The following is an 18,441-nucleotide window of genomic DNA, read 5'->3' on the forward strand; positions in this document are numbered from 1 at the left end:
TGGTCTTTCTAAGATGCAAACCAGATCCCCCTCCCTGTTTAAAAACCCCTGATGGCTGCCTGGTCCTCTCAAGATGAAACCCAAACACCTCAATGTGGCCACAAGGCTCTGCAAGATCTGGCCTCACCCACTTCCGACCTTATCCTCTACCCTCCTGCACTCCAGCCACTGGGCCTCCTGTCTGTCTGGAACACTCATGACCCATGAACACCTTTCTTAATTTCCAGGTACCAGCTCTACTGTCACCTCCTCAGAGACCCACTGTGCCCACCCCCCAAATTAGACCCTTCTTCCCCAATTTCTCTCCGATAAATCTTCCTGTTTATTTCCTCCAGAGCACTCATCACTGGCGACATGATCTTGTCATTTGCACATTACCTCGCTCACTGTCTCTCACGGACTGAATTGTGACACCCCTCACCCCTACCCTCATTCGTATGTTGAAGTCCCAAACACAATGTTGGGAGATGGGACCTTTCGGGAGGTAGTTAAGGTTAAATGAGGACATAAGGGTGGGGCTCTAATCCAATGGAACTTGTCCTTAAAAGAACAGAGACACCAGAGATCTCTCCTCTCAGGCACGCGAGGAAAGGTCACGTGAGGACACAGCGAGAAGGTCGCCATCTTCAAGCCAGGAAGAGACCTCTCGCCAGAAACAATCTATCAGCGCCTCAGTCTGGGACTCCCCACTCTTCTAGAACTGTGAGCAAATACATTTCTGTTGTTTAAGCCACCCAGTCTATGATATTTTGTTAAGGCAGCTAGAGCAGACTAATACAGTGTATCCTCTCCTTGGGATAAAACTTCCATAAAGGCAGGACTCGACTGTTAGCTCAGGGCTGTACGCTGGCTGGCACCTAGCACGCTGCCTGAAGCAGGGCTGGTGCTCATGAATGTTTGTTGAGTGAATGACAGATGGTCTTTCCTGCACATATAGCCACCTCTCCCCACTGCCTGTACTTGCCATTGTGTAAACCAGTGGTTGTCAAGGGCACTGTGGTACCAGTAGGGGTGCTTGGAAATTGCGAGGACACAGTAGCATTTAGTAGGTAGGAGACAGGAGTGCTAGATATTCTGAAATTCATGGACTAGTCCAGGAAAATGAAGGATTTTTCCAGGTCCTGCCTGACTTTTGAATATCTGACCAGACAGTCACATAGATGAAGACCTGGCTTTAATGATCTGATCCTACAACACAGGGGTTGGCTAACTACAGTCCCAGGGCCAAATCCAGCTCACCACCTGTTTTTAAATGTAAGATTTTATTGGAAAACAGGCTTGCCCACTTATTTACATATCATGTATGGCTGCTTTCAAGCTATACTGGCAGAGTTACAAGTAATTGGGAGAGAGATCTATGGCCTGAAAAGTCTAAAATAGGTACTACCTGGCCCTTTAACTAAAAAAGTTTGCTAACCCCTGTCTTAGCACATCAGTTCATTTTACCCGTAAATACAAAGGACTTTTTTCCCCTGCGTTTTAACATTCACTAAACTTTGCAGTAATGCTACTATAATGTGTTCAATTGCAACTGTACTGTACTATAATGTGTTCGATTATTCTTAATCGACTATTTGACAATATTCAATTATGCTATGTAGAAAACAAGAAAAAGATATGGGATGCAATTGGAAAATGGGCAGAAGACCTAAATAGACATTTCTCCAAAGAAGACATACAGATGGCCAATAGGCACATGAAAAGATGCTCCACATCACTAATTATTAGAGAAATGCAAATCAAAACTACAATGAGGTATCACCTCACACTGGTCAGAATGGTCATCAATAAAAAGTCTACAAATATCAAATACTGGAGAGGGTATGGAGAAAAGGGAGCCCTCCTACACTGTTGGCAGGAATGTAAGTTGGTGCAGCCACTATGGAAAATAGTATGGAGCTTCCTCAGAAAACTAAAAATAGAATTACCACGTGATCCAGCAATCCCACTCCTGGGCATATACCCAGACAAAACTATAATTCAAAAAGATACACGCACCCTTACGTTCACAGCAGTACTATTCACAATAGCCAAGACATGGAAACAACCTAAGTGTCCATTAACAGATGAATGGATAAAGAAGATGTGGTACATTTATTCAATGGAATACTACTCAGCCATAAAAAAGAATGAAATAATACCATTTGCAGCAACATGGATGCTGCTAGAGATTACTATCATATTAAGTGAAGTAAGTCAGAAAGAGAAAGACAAATACCATATGATATCACTTATATGTGAAATCTAAAATATGGTACAAATGAACCTATCTACAAAACAGAAACAGACTCACAGACACAGAGAACAGACTTTTGGTTGCCAAGGGGGAGTGGGGAAGGAAGAGGGATGGACTGGGAGTTTGGGGTTGGTAGATGCAAACTATTACATTTAGAATGGATAAACAACAAGGTCCTACTGTATAGCACAGGGAACTATATCCAATCTCCTGGGATAAACCAGAATGGAAGAGAATATAAAAAAGAATGTAGGCGCATAGCACAGGGAGATCAGCTCGGTGCTTTGTGACCGCCTGGAGGGGTGGGATAGGGAGGGCGGGAGGGAGGGAGACGCAAGAGGGAAGAGATATGGGAACATATGTATATGTATAACTGATTCAATGTGTTATAAAGCAGAAACTAACACACCATTGTAAAGCAACTATACTCCAATAAAGATAAAAAAAACAAAAAAAGAATGTAGGGAATTCCCTGGCAATCCAGTGGTTAGGACTCAGAGCGTCCACTGTGGGGGGTCACGGGTTTGATCCCTGGCTGGGGAACTATGATCCCGTATGCCTCATGGCACGCACCACCCCACCAAAAAAAGCCAAAAACCACTACCAAAGATAAAAGTATAACTGAGTCACTTTGCTGTACAGCAGAAATTAGCACAACACTGTAAATCAACTATACTTCAATAAAGAAAAAAAAATTCATTTCCCCCCTCCCAAGAAAAAAGAGATAGGATGGATGAAACATAAGAAGCATTATATAAACTTAGGCAAGTAGCTTGTGAGATACGGGCAAAATTCTAAAGATGTGTTAAGAACAGAGAATAAGAAAGTTAGTAACCTTGTATGACGCATTAAAAATAGAATGAATGCAACATGTGATAAAAAGGATGGAAGAGACATAAGTGTTACTTATATAGAAAGGAGTGAAAGGAGGAGGTCAACCTTAAACAGTAAGAGGAACCTGTTTCTGCCATCTCTACGCCGACAGTTATGTCAACCCCAAATTGGCCACCCGCTGATGACAACCAGTCTGTGGCACTCTGGCCCCAAGCACCCTCTGCCCTAGAGATACAGCTGAAAGTCACGGCTGCCCATCAGGGTACCCAGAGAGCTACAGTGGAACCAGGCGGACTGCCCGTCTCCCATACAGTAGGGTGGGCTGACTCTCCAGGTAACCTTCCCCTGATGAGCCCCTTGTTCAGCTTGAATTCCAGTCCCACTGACCACACACACCATCATCAGGAAGGCTGATGGGGCTGAGAGAGAGAGACAGGACGTACACAGAACCCAGGACCCAGGCCGTGTGGCCCTTCCACCTCCATGTACCCTGTCCTAAATGGGTCAACTCCATCTCTCTCCCCTTGTTTTTCAGTTTAAGTCGATTTAATAAACCATGTTATCTGAGCATCTTAATTTGTTCTATGAGCCTATCCCTATGACCTCTGGGGGAACATGTTCCTGAAGGCTGTCAGTGCTTCAGGGCCATTTCCCAAGGATGCCACCACTGTCAGTAGAAGGATCGCTGTCCTTTGGTTTGGATTTTTCCAAGGCTTGTCTACTGTTCTGGAACTTCACGTTACCGACGGCCACACTGCTGGTGACGCCTGGGCTGGCCGTGTAGCCCAGCTTGTCAGCCATGATCTTGTGAGTCTTCACGTGGGTCTGTCTGACTATTTCATTATGTCCTCTAGTGGGGTCATGCCTGGGCAATTACATGTTCAAAAATACAGTTTACAAATTACTTTCTTTATTTTACAGTAAGGGCATTCTGCTTGACTTAAAAAGATACATGTAAGTAGGTTAAATTATGTACAAATTAAATTTCAAGAGAGTGAAGGGGCCTTCTAGGACATTTGTTATAAAAAGGGGGCACTGGGTCTGATGGGGTTAGAAACCTGGATGTAAACAGCCCTGGTGTCCAGGCTGCTCTCCACTCAAAGACCTCAACTACCTTCCGAGGGAAACTGGGCTTGAAAATGAAGCTCCTTCCCTGGGCTCCAGAGAGAGACAGACCAGGAGCTTCCTCTCCCTAACGGTCCAAATACCTCCCGTCCACACCCCACAATCAATCCATCAGCAATTCCACACTCAAAATAGATCCAGAATCTGACCACTTCTCCCCACCTCCACCTCGACCTGCAAGTCAAGCCTCCATCATCTCTCACCTGAACTACTGCAGTCACTTCCACACTGGTCTCCTGCTTCATTCTTGCCCTTGCAGTCTGTTCTCTACGTGGTGGCCGGAGAGAGCTTGTTAAAACTAAGATGTATCTTGTCACTCCCCTGCTCAAAACCCTCCACTGCTCCCCATGTCTGATAGTGAAACCGAGCAGGACCCCGTGGGGCTCCTGGGCACAAAAGCCTTTCTGTGTCCCCCATTCCTTGTTTGTAGGGGACAGACTCCAGCCTCTGTGACCTTTCCTGAGTCCCAAAGGGCAGGTTCAAACAGTTGCTAATCAGGGAAGGGAGGGGATGCAGAGACAAGGGAGGAGCAGCCCAGAAACAGTAATGCAGCCTCAGGGCAGGTTCCTGGTCCCACCTCAAGGGACACACATAACAGTATCTTTTGAGCTCTTTATAGAACTAAAACCCCAATAAATGGAAGAAGTCAGTGCTCTTCATTCCAGAGAAGACCACCCGAGGCCAGATTAAAAGGAACCAGAGAAACTCATGAGACCAGATTAAAGGAGTGCAGGCCCTGCACACACCCTAATCTTATCAGCAACCCCACCCTTAAACCATTGGTATAAAACTCCTCACCAAATCCTCCCAGGTTGGGACACACAGTTCCTGAGGGCAGGAGCCCGCTGTGTTCCCCTTTGCCTGGCAAAGCAAAAAAGCTATTCTTTTCTACTTCACCCGAACTTTGTCTCAGAGATTCCATTGGGTGCCGGTGCACAGAGACTGAGTTTTCAGCATCGGTACTCAGAGCAGAAGCCAAAGTTCTCTCAGTGGTCCCACAGGGCCTTCCTGAGCAGCCCTCCCGTCCCCTCCCCTCCCCTCCCCCCTACTAGTTACCCTCACCCAACTCCAGCAGTAACCAGGTTACGAGTTAGTTTTTAATCACCCCTTAGAATCGCACTGCCCAATATGGCAGCCACCAGCCACATTTATGTTTACATTATAATTAATTGAAAATCAAACAAAACTGAAACTTCAGCTCCTCAGTTGCATCAGCCACATTTCAATGCTCAACAGCCACATGTGGCTAGCAGCTACCACACTGGACAACACAGATAAGAACGTTTCCATCATCACAGAAAGGTCTGTAGGCCAGCGCTGCCTTAGTGCACTGTTGTTTATGAAAAGCCTTCCTGATCCCCAAACTGACTCTCAGTCTCTCCAGCTGTTTTCATCGGTCCCCTCCAGCGGTTTTTGGAGATGTGGGTGACCAAATCAAACTTGTTCTGTGACCAGAGGAAAAGACCATCCATTTAACCTCGATATGTCCTAAATCCAGCAGACTTCAGCTCAAGTGGGACGCAGCAAACCCACCAACACACGTGAAGGTGGCGAGAAGGTAACCAGCAGGGCGGAGGCACTGCACGGCACAGGAGCGCTAACAGGTATCAGAAAACCTCACCCACGTCATCGTGCACAGAAGAGTTGCTGATTCACACCAGGAAACCTGACCTCAGTCCAGGAACCCGAGGGATGCCAAGCCTGGCTCCGGTCTTGACCAACACAGTGAGACCAGGCAGACTTAGCCTGCTCAAAACTAGCTGAGCCAGGACAGCCTGAAGGTCGCTGCTGCCCAGAAGAAACAGGGAAATACCTGACTTCACAGGAGGCCACTGGGTTCCAACTCAGCTATAACCACACCCACCATTCAAATCTTCTGGGGCGTGCCTCACTGGTGAAATAAATCAGAGGTGGGGACCAAAAATAGTGATCTTTCCAGCTCCCCAAGTCATCACTTGGCTTGGAATTTTCTCCTTCCATTCCTGGTCTCACAATCTGTGGTTCAACTAAGAAAATATGGAACCAGATTACAAGATAGAGGCATAGAGAGCAGCCTGATACATGTCTGTCTGCTTCATAAGGTATTTTAAAGAGAGTGTTTAAATCCATTGTCAATATTGAAAAAGAATGAGATTTTTACATTAAAATATAGTTTTGAGGATTATCTTGAAAAATGGAAAGATCTGGCCTCTCTGGGGTCCCATTCTAGTGTAGTAGCAATGAGCTAAAGCTGAAATAACACCCCCCCCAACCCCCCACCAAGTCTGATGGGTGTGTACCCTCCAACTGCCACAGCCCTTACCACTCCCTGTAACAGTACGCCCAGCTCACTTCGCTTTTATTTACAAGAATCACATCGGGGAGGAGTTTAATTCACGGAACTGTAGAATCGCTTGAAAAAGAGTAACAATTTGTTTCTGATTTGAGACAGTAGACATTTCATTCCAGGCTGCCATTTGGTTTGTTTTGTTTGTGTGTTTTTGTTGCTCTGACGTTTCTTCTGGTGTTCCCTGCCACACCAAAACAAAGACAAAAACAAAACAAACACCCACAGTCCAACCTGTCAGTCTTTTCATTGATGACGTCTGGATTTCTGAGTCATGGTTACAAAGGCCTTTTGCACTTCAAGGTTATAAAAATTTTGTTCATTCTTGTTCTAGTACTTTTATAGTTTTACTTTTGATGTTTAAACTGTTGATCCATTTGGACTTTTTTCTGGTATATAGTAATAGGAATGGATCTTTTTTCCCCCCTGATGGCTAGCCAGTTGTTCCAGTACCATTCACTGAATACTCTGTCTTTTACCACTGACTTAAGGTGCCATCTGCCCCACGTGCTGAACTTCCTGACATGTTTTGCCTCATTCTGGACTGTACGCTCTCCTCTACTAGTCAATCAGTCTATTCAAATACCTGAACCACACTGTTTTGATTATTGAAGCTCTATGTTTCAATACAGGTATGCTTAGTACCTTACCACTCTTCTTTGGTACAGTTTTTCAAGTCTAATCTCCTAGTTCACAGAAAAGGAAACACAAAGTGGTCAAAGATCTGAAAAGATGCTCAACCTTGTACGACACACCTAGAAATTAGTAGCACGCTGAGATACTGTTTTTCTTGTGTATCAGACTGGCAAAAACTCCAACGTTAGATTACACTGGGTTGGCAAAACATGCGCTCTCAGACACTGCTGGTGGGAGTTTAAATCGCTAGGATACCTATGGAGGGTAACTTGGAGATATCTACCAAATTTAAATAGGGACTTTCTCCTTGACCCTGAATTCCACTTTTGGGAACCTGCCCATCAGATATACTTGCAGAAAACCAAAATGATATACATATACGGATATTCATAGCCATATTGGTGGTAATTGCAACAGACTGGAAACACCCAATAAGGAACTGGTTAAATCATTTACAGCACACCATTCAACAGAATAATAGGCATCCGTGGAAAGAATGAGGAATCACCTTCTATAAACTGACTTAGAAAGTTCCCCAAGGTATATAGCTAACTGAAGAAAGCGAAGCGCAGACAGTGTGTATAGTATGTTACCTATGAAAACAAAAATATATACAAGTGTTTTTGCTATAATCTGAGAGGCCATACATTGTGCAAAATTGTGCACTAAAATAATGGGGCCTATGGGGAAAAACAGGGTTGAGGCAGATTGCTCAAAAGCAATGCAACTTAGTAACCACAGCATTAACAAAAGCAATAATCATCCCAATAAAAATAATAGCACAGTGAAAAAATAAATAAGTACTATACAGAGAAGTGTCACATTAAATACAGGACTTCCCCTTAAAAAGGAGGTGAACGTATCTTGATGGAAGGGGGTGTACAGATGACAGAGGTGTTGAACTATGGAAACAAGGGCAAAATGCACAAAGATTGGGGGAAGCTGTGACATAAGTTCTTCAGAAACAGAGCACATGGCCAAATTGAGGTCAGAGGAAAAATACGGGTCACCAGAGACTGAACTGTATTCCTACAAGGCTTGTTGCCTTTACCTGTGCTATGTATTTTGCATTCAGCTGCTGTTACCATATGTGCTGGGAAAAAATGCCAATGAATCAATGCAGCAGTACCTCCAGTTCTGGCCAAGACTGAGTCCCAGGGACTGGATTTACCCTCCGACAGGAAATAGTTTAAAAACTAGATTGCCAAGACATTGGGCATCAGATATGAAAGACAATGATCCTTGAGAGAGAGGAAACAAGTGGTGACTGTAAGACCATCCCAGTGTGGAGAGCTTCCAGGGAGGAGGACCCAGGTGGTACCCACTGATCTCTCTGAATTGAGGAGATGGAGCTGCAAGTCCAGAGAGGCCAAGGTGGTCAGAATTCGCAGAGCAGGGTACCAGAAAAGAGAGGGCTGCACAGAGAGAGTGCGCTGAAGATTTGCAGAGAGTTCCCTGTGACAGTTCACTTGAGAACTGACTAGCACATGCCCGTGAAGAAATCAGTCAAGGCCAGGAGAGAACCACTTGGTAAGATTAGAAGGAACAATCCTCAGAGCTCATAACAGAATTGGGAATAGTTCCTCTTCCCACCAGCCCGACTGGAGAACCTCATAATTCATGGGGCATTGGGAGGAATACTCAGAAAGGTGTGCCTCAGTGCTGGGAAAATCTGCTAGGCAGAGACAGCTCTAGACCAGATGCTGCTCTGCTTCCCCTGAACGAAGCTTAAAGCAAGACTTGAAAGACCCAATCTACTTCTATGTAACAACTGCATCTCGGAGCAAAGCTCGAGAATATTCACAGGAATACAAAGCTATCCAGCACCCAGCAAGCAAAATCCACAGGTCTGACATCCAATCAAAACTTACCAAACATGCAAAGAAGCAGGAAAACATAACTTATAATGAGGAGAAAAATCAATGGAAACCTCAAAATGACACAGATGACAGAATTAGTACCCAAGCACATTAAAACAGTACTGTATTCTGTCTGTTCAAGGAGGCAGAGGAGACATTGGACATGTTAAGTAGAGACATGGAAGGTAAAAAAAAAAAAAAAAGACCCACATCAAACTTCTAGAGATGAAAACTATGTATAAGATGAAAAAAGAAATGACTGGAGAGTAATTAACAAGCAGATCAGATACTGCAGAAGAAAAGATTAGTGAACTTGAAGACATGGGTGGGGGGGAATATTTGAATAATGGCCCAAAATTTTCTAAATTTGATAAAAACTATAAACTCACAGCTCTAAGAAGCTCAATGAACACAAAGCACTAGAATCACGAAGACTCTACACCAAGACCCACGAAAATTAAATTGCTTAAAACCAGTGATAAGGAGAAAATCTTAAAACAAATGAACCAAGATACCTTTGGAGTTATACTGATATCATCTCCTTGTTTATGAATCACATATGAGTTAGTTCTTGTCACAGAACTATGCAATATAATAGACTGTGTTCATGACTGCTTATATTTGCAGAAGGAAATTCTGGATGGGTTCGCGAGAACCTAGTACAGTGGGTTAAGTATTGGGGATTTAGAAGCTGAATGGCTGTTGGATGAGGGTGGCATAGAGATTTCTGTAGATGTTTAAAGTAGATAAATGCATAACCTGCTCAAAAATTAATATAAAGGAGTAACTTTAAATGTATGGTTTTTTTCTTATTACAAAAGGAAATACATTGGCAGGAAGGGAATTAGGGAATGATGGCTAATGGGCATGGAGTTTCTTTTGGGGGTGATGAAAATGTTGTGGGATTAAGATAGTGGTGATGGTTGCACAACTTTGTGAATACAGTGAAATCATTGAATTTTACACTTTAAAAGGATGAATTTTATGATATGTGAATTAATCTCATCAAAAAATAAATTAACTAAAATACAGGAAAAAAAAGGAATACATGCATGTTCATCATTAAAAAAATTACAGAATCAAAGAATTTTAACACAGGAACGGGCCTAATGGTCATTACATCCAGGGCTTCCCAGTGAGCAGAGAACATTAGTGTGGGCAGAGGGTCCCTGTTCAAGTCTACCTGGGAAAACTGACTACTGAATTCTCTTGGAGAGTCACAAGGTGCATCAGTCTGCAAAGGCTCTGAAAAGTCCTGGAGCGAAGACATCTAACTTCATGCTACACACTATTTACCAAATGTGTTTGATGTATTTGACAATGACCTTCCCCAACCTCTTTATTTTTCAGTGAGTATTTGTGAGCGCTAGAGCTGTGAAACACAGATCGTGAAAGTTCAGTGACTTGTCCAAAGTCGCACAGCTTGCTGGTACCAGAAATGGTGCTAGATTTCACAAGTCCAGCACAAACTGACCTCAGAGGTCTTGGGCTGAGACGATTAGCTTAGACCCTTCCACTGGACTTTTGGTTTTCCTACACATCCTCGAATCACACGTTTCCATGTTGCTCCTGAATGGCTCACGTTGGGTTCCGAGGTCAGTATTAACAACCCCTGCCTTTGGTAAATACAAAAGTAAATTTCCATAGAAAAAGGCGCTTCCACTGTTTTTAAGGCCCCCCTTTAACGCAGATTTCACCAGAAGGGGAGTTGATGCTGATGTGGGTGGCTCAACAGCCTCAAACTGGTATTCCTCTTTTCTCTTACCAAAATTATTTCCTGAAACTAAGAGTTCAGGAAAGAGAAGTGAAGTTGGGAAAAACATAAGACCCTCAAATCTGAAACTAGGATAAAAATAATATTTTACATTTGTAGAGCACTTAGTTTGTGCCAGTGCTGTTCGAAATACTTCACACACATTAACTCATTTAATTATCACGGCACCCCACGCGTAGGTACTACTCGTATTCCCATTTTACAGGGGAAGAGACCGAGGTACTAGGAAGTAACTCAGCTCAAAGTCACAAGCTGGTACATGGATTGCACAACTGGGAAGTGAACTCAGCCTGACTTCAGAGTTACTGCTTTTAACTCTCATGTTACAGAAGCAATGCAAGACATAATAAAAAGTACACCCAGCCTTGATGGACCTCATTGGATGTGCCCATGGCCGTTCCGTCTAGTCCTCCAACAGCCCCATGGGGTCATCTCTCTTGCTATGATGCTAGTTTCACAGGTGAGGAGAGAGAGGCCCAGAGAAGCCAAGCGCCTCACCCAGGTCATGCCTTGGGACACAGCCTAACTGCAACCGGGTCCAGGGCTCTTAACCCCTCTGGGGCACCAGCAAGTTCTTACACCACACTCTCAAGATGTTCTTTTCTTCTCTTTTTAATCTTTGTGGTCACTTCCGTGAACAGCAGTGTTTTAGCAGGAGAAGCCAAAGGAACAACAACAAAAATCAAACCCATAAGAAATACATTTCAGCTACAAAAACTCCGGTGAACTTAAAAAAAGAAAATAAACAACCATGAAAAAGCTAAAGGAGCGCCATGAACTTCTCTCTCCTACGTTTCCTGCACGTAGGTGGGGGGCAATGCTATCTAAGCAGATACAGATCTCCAACCAGGCCTTGTGGCAGGGGGAGCGGGCAAGATGGCTCTGCTGAGATGTTTGGAAGTTTCTGAGATCAGGTAGAGGACCTAGGGAGAGCTATCCCAGCTTACTTAATGCTTGATCTGGGACCCTACACAAGCCACTCTGCTGCGGTGCCTCAGTTTACGCATCTGTAAACGATGGAGTGGTCTCTCTCTACTCAGGTTCTTTTTGCTTCTATAAAATGATGATTTTAATTCTTAGAAAGGAAAAGGACTCAGCTCGGCTTCTGAACATGGACCAGTTTTACGCCAAGTCGATACTTTCAGGCCTAAAATTCAGTCTCAATCTCCTTCTTCATTCCCTTCTTTGTCCAAAAAACTAAGCTCAACCAATGTCTTCCATTCTGAAATGCACAGAGAGTAGTTGGAGAGTTTATTTCTCCTCTGGAACAACTTGAAAAAAAAAGTTAATAGGAAGCACATGGGCATGGTGTGTGAGCCTTCTATATGTTTGTGTTTGAAAAAGAAATACTTAAGGAGGAATATGTCAGGCTTGCAAAACGCCTGGGCTGTCTCAAGAGCAGTTTATGGCCATTAGCATTAGACTGAAGGCAGTTAATTGGGACAAAGTCCAGCTGGCATTTGGGCCATGAAGACGATAAGAAAATAACCTGGACTATTCCCGTGGTAGGGTGGGAACAGAGCAGCAGATGTTTTTCCATTTGTGAGGGGCTGATGGGGATGGCGGCGGGTCGTGGGGTCTAGGCCAGGGCTCATCCACGGAGGATCATCTTCTAGATGGATCTATGAGAGTGTGGAGGGCAGGGTGGTGTTGGGGTTACGTGCCTGGGCTCTGGAGTGGAACCACCTGGCTTCAAATCCCATTGCCACAGCCATGTGACCTTGGGCAAGCTACTTTACCACGTTGTGCCTCAGTTTTTCCACCTGTAAGATGGGGATAATTACAGAACCTACGTCACAGGGCTACTGGGAAGATCAAGGGGAATGGTGTATACGCAGAGCTAGGGCGGTATCTGGAGTCCTGAAGGAGTACGGGAAATAGCGCTTGGAGGAAACAGCATAGCCTCTGGAATTCTACTCTGAATCCCAGCTCTCAACACTTATTGGCCCTGGGATCCTTGGGTAAGTCACTTCCCCTCTCTGAGCCTCACGTTCATCATGTGTAAAGCAGAGCTGATGCGGCCCACCTCCTATGGCTGCTGCAAGGACCAGAGGAGAAATAACATATTCTCTATGACCCAGTCCAGGGAGGCCTCCTGCTTCACTTTCCAGTCTCATCTCACCTACTCTCTACACCCAGATTCATGAGACTCCTTTGGACTCTTTCAACACTGCAAGCCTTTTCCTGCCTCCAGGCATTTGCCCTTGCTGGGCCCTCTGCCTGGGCTGTCCAGTCTCCAGCTACTCACAGGCTGGCTTCTTTCCCTCACTCAGGTCTCCCTAACAACCTGGGTAGCGTCCATCACCACTCCTTTCATCATGGCCCATCACACCACCCTGTTTTGGTCCTTCACGCGATTTAGCACAATCTGTAAGGATCGATTTACTTAATTGATCATTGTCTGTCTCCTTAGAAGCCCTGAGGCAGTCAGTTCCATTTCTATAAAAAGAGCTGAAAAAAACTGGTTGAGATTGACCCAAATGCAAGTTCAAGTTCACTGTCTTCACAAGCCTTTATGATCAGGATTGTGTCATAATTCACTCTCCATTTGAGGAGGGGTCACAGCAGCTTATTCCCTTCAGTGGGACTCAGAAAAACCGCCCGGGGAGACAGAGATGACAGCCAAAGCAGAGGAGGCAGGAGGTACCATGGCGAAGAGCAGGCTTTGAGCGAGGATTGGCTTTGGGAGTTCACCAGACCCCCAAGAGACTTGATGCAACCTGTTTCCCACTGCACTTGCAATAAAATCTAAGCTCCTTGCCCTGACGCTGGGCAGGTCAGGCATTCCCTCCCTCTATGACGCAGTTTCTCCTCCTATAAAATGGGAATTATGCCAGAACCAACACTTTGGAGTGTCATGAAGGTTGTATGAGATGATTAGCCACCTCTTGTGGCACGTGGTGAGTGCTTGGTCAATGTTAGCTGATGGTGTCATCAACAAACTCCGTTGCAGATCTTTACATGGAAGCTATTCCAAGGTCTGGGCGTTAATGCTCATCACCCCCTTTCTTTTACGTACCCCTAAGATCACTTGCTGTCTCTTCACAATGCTTTTTCCTGAAAGGCTGCCCTTGACATCCATTTAAATTGTTTCCTTAATTAAAAAGACGAAGCCGCAATACCTGCATTTTTTTTTTTTTAAAGAAAAGTAGCATCATGTATTAGCCCACTTCCTTGTCATTGCTCTTTCGGTTTTGCATTTTGCATATTACTTTTTAGACTGTTGGTGGTCATTTTTACCAGCTTTCATGAAGAAAAAAAATACCAGGGTGAGGATCCCCCAAATTACTGCCACCAGCCCTCTGCTCCATGCATCAGCTCCAACATGCTCCCCATGGGGCACCAGAGAAGAGAAGGGGCCTTTGGATGGTAACAGAGTGCAGGTGGGCACAGGAGAACCCAGCAGGCTGGTTTCTTAGGGTATGCGGGGTGGGAGTTCCACACTGGAGTTTCTTCCCTTTCTAAGGCTACCCAGTGGGGATGCAGAGCCCAGAACTTCCTGCCTGGAATAATAGCTCCTTTACCTACTGTCCAGTATTCCCAACACCAGGCATTTCTCTGAGCCTACAATGGACTTGCCTGTCCCATCACAGTTAAAATCAAAGCCAACACCTTCCCTCAGTCCTCAAGGCCCTGCACGATTTGGTCCTGCTCTCTCCCCAAGGCTCTCTCCTCTCACATGCCCCTGACCCTGCTTCCGCCCCACTGGCTCCTATTCTGCGCCTCGAACACATTAAGACACTTCCTTCCATACAGCTTTTGCAAGGGCTGTTCCCTCTGCCTGGAATGCTCTTCCCATAGGTCTGCACATGGCTGGTTCTGCCTCATACTTTGGGTCTCTGTCCAATGTCACGTCTTCAAAGAGCCTTCCCCGATGACTCTATCTAAAGTTACCTCTCCCACCTCTCCTGACCCCTCAACTATTCGTCACTCTCTATCTGAACACCACTTTTATTTGCTTCATCGCATTCAACACCTCTTATTTGCTGCCTTGTTGATTGTCAGTCTCTCCCTCCTGCCCTGTAATTGCCATGAGGGCAGAAGTCGTATCTCCTCTGTCCACCACTGCAACTCTAGTACTTGAGATAGATCCTGGCACACAGTAGGTTCTCAGTAAAACTGCTAAATAAATGAATGAACGACTGGACACCCAGCTCAGGCAGCGCCTTAGAGACGGCAGGGAGGGGCCGCAGCGCCACACTCACCGTGCATCTGGTAGGTGTACGGGCTCTGTCCAGTGGGGGCGGTGCTGAAGCTGGAGCCATAGCTGAGGAATCCACTCTGGCCAGGGGAATGGTTCAAGCTGTCTTCTGTCTTGATGCCTTGGAAGGAGGAGAGAGAATCACCAGGCACACATAATTAGGATGCTTCCTTGTCACCTGCAGAAGAGCTACTGCGTCAAGACAGCACGTGGTTTTATCAGCTTCCAGACTGGTTGCAAACTGGTGGTTTGTGAGCTGAACTTAGCCTACACACGTGTCTTGCTTGGCCTGTGTATTTTAAAGGAAAACCTGAAATTGGTTGTTTTTGTTTAAAAATCAGGAGATTTCTCCAAAAAATCTAGACTTATGGCTTCTCTTGAGCAACAGGATGACCTAGAAACCTCATCCCTGTGTTCCCGTGTGATGACAGGCTGCCCCCGTAGCTCCCGATTTGTGTGTTTCCCAGGTCACCATGGAGCCCATATTGTCTCTGAGACATAGAGGCTAGTTTTAAGGTACTATTTTTTCATTGCAGTTTTTTTGGTGTTTTTTCGTCCTAGGACACGTTCAAAACTGCGAAAGGGAAAGGCAGGCTAAGAGCATCTCATGTTTTGCACACGCAGTCAGCTTCAGGCTTCCTGCCTGGCCCTGAGGGTAGTGAGTTTACAACCCCTTACTCCAAGGACTAGCTCCATGTATGGCTTAAAAGTACATCAGGATTTGGGGTGAAGGTATTACATGAACCATCTCTCCTCTGTAAAGATGATGCCCCTTCACCCTAAGACACACTCCCCACTCTTCTCATGGGTGAACCTGCTTATCCAAAGGCCACACTTACAAATCTGCCTTCTGTTTCAGCCAAACTCTGACATGCTTCCCCAAGGCACAGGCACCAATTCCATGAGCCACTGGTTGGAGAAGGAATTGTATTGAGGGAGGAGGCTGACCCGCCAGTAGCCCATACATTGCATTTTTATTGAAAATATAATCAACTTAGCTTACCTTTGTCTTATGGGTGTACGATAGTATTTCAATACTATTTAAATTTGAAGTTTTTAAAAAGAACTCTGCTAGTTCTGGGGATGGTTTTGTAGCTATGGTTTCCCTCCTTCTCACCCATTCACTCCCATAAATAAAGAGAATGCTTAGCAAGGTAAAAATGATGGATTTTGAGTCAAGTGGTCTGTGCTGGCGTCCGGGATGGTTTGCTTCATTACTTGGTGACCTGGACAGTTTCTCCTTCAACCCCAGCCTGGAAGTCCCCTCCCTTATGAAATAAGATGCTGACCCCCACTGGCAGGATTGTTGGGAGATGAAAAGAAGGGGAAAGAATGAACATATAAAGCTGTGGGTGAGGTACTTAGAAACACACACCTCTTTCATCTTCACAACAATCCCATGAAATAGGCGATATTACTTTCCCTATTGTAAAGATGTGGAGACTGAGGTTCAGAAAGCCAGGTCACTCGATCAGCGTCTTGTAATCAGCAGGTAACTCTGAAGTCTAGGTTTTCTTTTCCTTCTCTCGATACCTCTCAATAATGGGTGTGAAAGGATTTTCTGCACTAGACGGTGCTCAGTTTCAGTGATGACAGTGACGACAGCAACAAGCTATATTTATACAGCACCTTCTTTTGCTTCATCTGCCAGGGATGGTTAACGGTGTTTTCAGTACAGTCTGTCTCCTGGTGCAACTAGAGTCAAATCTAAACTCCTTGGGTGACGTGTTCCTACGTGGGCTCTGCTCACCCCTCTGACCTCTGCCTTCTCCAGGCTCCCTCCTCCCTCTGCTCAAGCCGTGTTCTCAGTCACTTCACTCATTTTAGTGTCTGAATGGAAATTCAAAGTAAGGAATATCACTGCTCATTCAGCCAGTCTCCTGATGATGGATTCTAGGTCGATTCCAATTTTTTTTTTTTCTATCACAATCCAAGATAGAATGGACAACATTAGAATGTTTGTCTAGGATGGATACAAGAAGAGGAATTGCTAAGTCAGAGGGTACATACATTTTTCATTTTTAACTAGACACAGACAAAACTGCAAGAATATGTCTTTAGACTCAGGGCCTTTGCACATGCTCTTCTCTCTGCCCTGGAATGCATTTCCCTCCACCCCCTTCTTTATAGGGCTAATGCCTTCTCATCCTTGATTTCTCAGCTTAAATGTTGCTCCCCCAGAAAGGCCTTCCATGACCTGAGTCAGCCCCGATTACTCCCTCCAGAGCACCCAGTTTTTTCTATGGCTCTCATCACAGTTCATGGGCTTAACATCTGTTCTTTCCTTAGGCTGAGAGCTCCAGGAGGGTGGGGGCTGGGCTGGGCTTGTCCACTGTGGCGTGCCCACACCTGGCTCAGTGCCAGGCGCACAGCAGGTGCTCAACAAATATCTGTCGAATGAATGAATATGGAAGAAAACAAATGAAAAAATTTCACCTCTCCTTCTGTTTGCTGAAGTGGATGGATCATAAAATTCTAACCCATGAGAAAGGGGAGAGAATATGGTGGAGGTACACAAAAGGCTTAGTTCTGTAAATCAGGGTTGCCCATATTTGGTCCATGAACCAGTGACCAGCTCATGATAAGAAAGCACAGAAATTGAGAAGTAAGTATTTAGAAACTTTCATAGCAACTTGAACTTGCTATGGCATCTAAGGTCATATCCCTAGGCTTCTATTTTGTATGAGTTTTTTAAAAATATCATTTTTCTATTCATTATTTTTGTTGCATTTTACCAAAGAGTCAGTCCATGACGAATTAGAAATTAAAAAGCAAAAAGCCCAAAACTGGTCTTTTACCTCCAGGTGAGAAGCACTGCTCTAAGAGATTCAGTTCAAAGGAAATCTGGTGACGGTCTGGTCTGAGGACAGGCTGGTGGCATCAGCTCTCCTGCCCTCTAAGCATTTCTCATGAATGTCTTTATAGCAAAGAGAACAAGGCCTCCAACGATGCTCAAGAACTACCTACAGGTTCCACTGTCTTCAGCTCATGGGAGCACAGAAGGGAGCATGTGCATTTCAAAGAGGTTGTCAGCCACAGAGATGCACTGGGCATTCATTCATTCATTTCACAAACATGCAAAATAATACTCTACACCTGGGGTCAGCTAACTCTGGCCCATGGGCTGAAGGTGATCTGCTACCTGTTTTTGTAGATAAAAGTTTTATTGAAACACAGATACAGGCATGCCTCAGAGATATTATGGGTTCAGTTCCAGACCACCACTATAAATCAAATATTGCAATGAAGCAAGTCACAAGGATTTTCTGGTTTCCTAGTGCATGTAACAATTATGTTTACACTATACTGTAAATTAGCAACTGAATTTGTGTAATATTCTAAATCCTTTGTTGTCATTTCTATAATCTTCACAGCATCTTCACCAGGAATAGATTCCATCTCAAGAAACCACTTTATTTGCTCATCCATAAGAAGCAACTCCTCATCCAG

At 44.8% G+C, this 18,441-nt stretch overlaps 1 protein-coding gene across 1 annotated transcript in view; it reads right to left on the reverse strand.

Annotated features, from left to right (window-relative positions):
• Positions 1–18,441, reverse strand: part of EYA2 (EYA transcriptional coactivator and phosphatase 2) — a 176,685-nt gene that overhangs the window by 134,339 nt on the left and 23,905 nt on the right. The window contains exon 4 of the mRNA XM_027078034.1: positions 14,996–15,112. Within this exon, the coding sequence (XP_026933835.1) occupies positions 14,996–15,112 (117 nt within the window). The remainder of the gene's footprint in view (positions 1–14,995; positions 15,113–18,441) is intronic.

Source organism: Aethalodelphis obliquidens, unplaced genomic scaffold (assembly GCF_003676395.1).
Source record: "Aethalodelphis obliquidens isolate GAN/ISIS:26980383/991018 unplaced genomic scaffold, ASM367639v1 scaffold42, whole genome shotgun sequence".
NCBI lineage: Eukaryota > Metazoa > Chordata > Mammalia > Artiodactyla > Delphinidae > Aethalodelphis > Aethalodelphis obliquidens.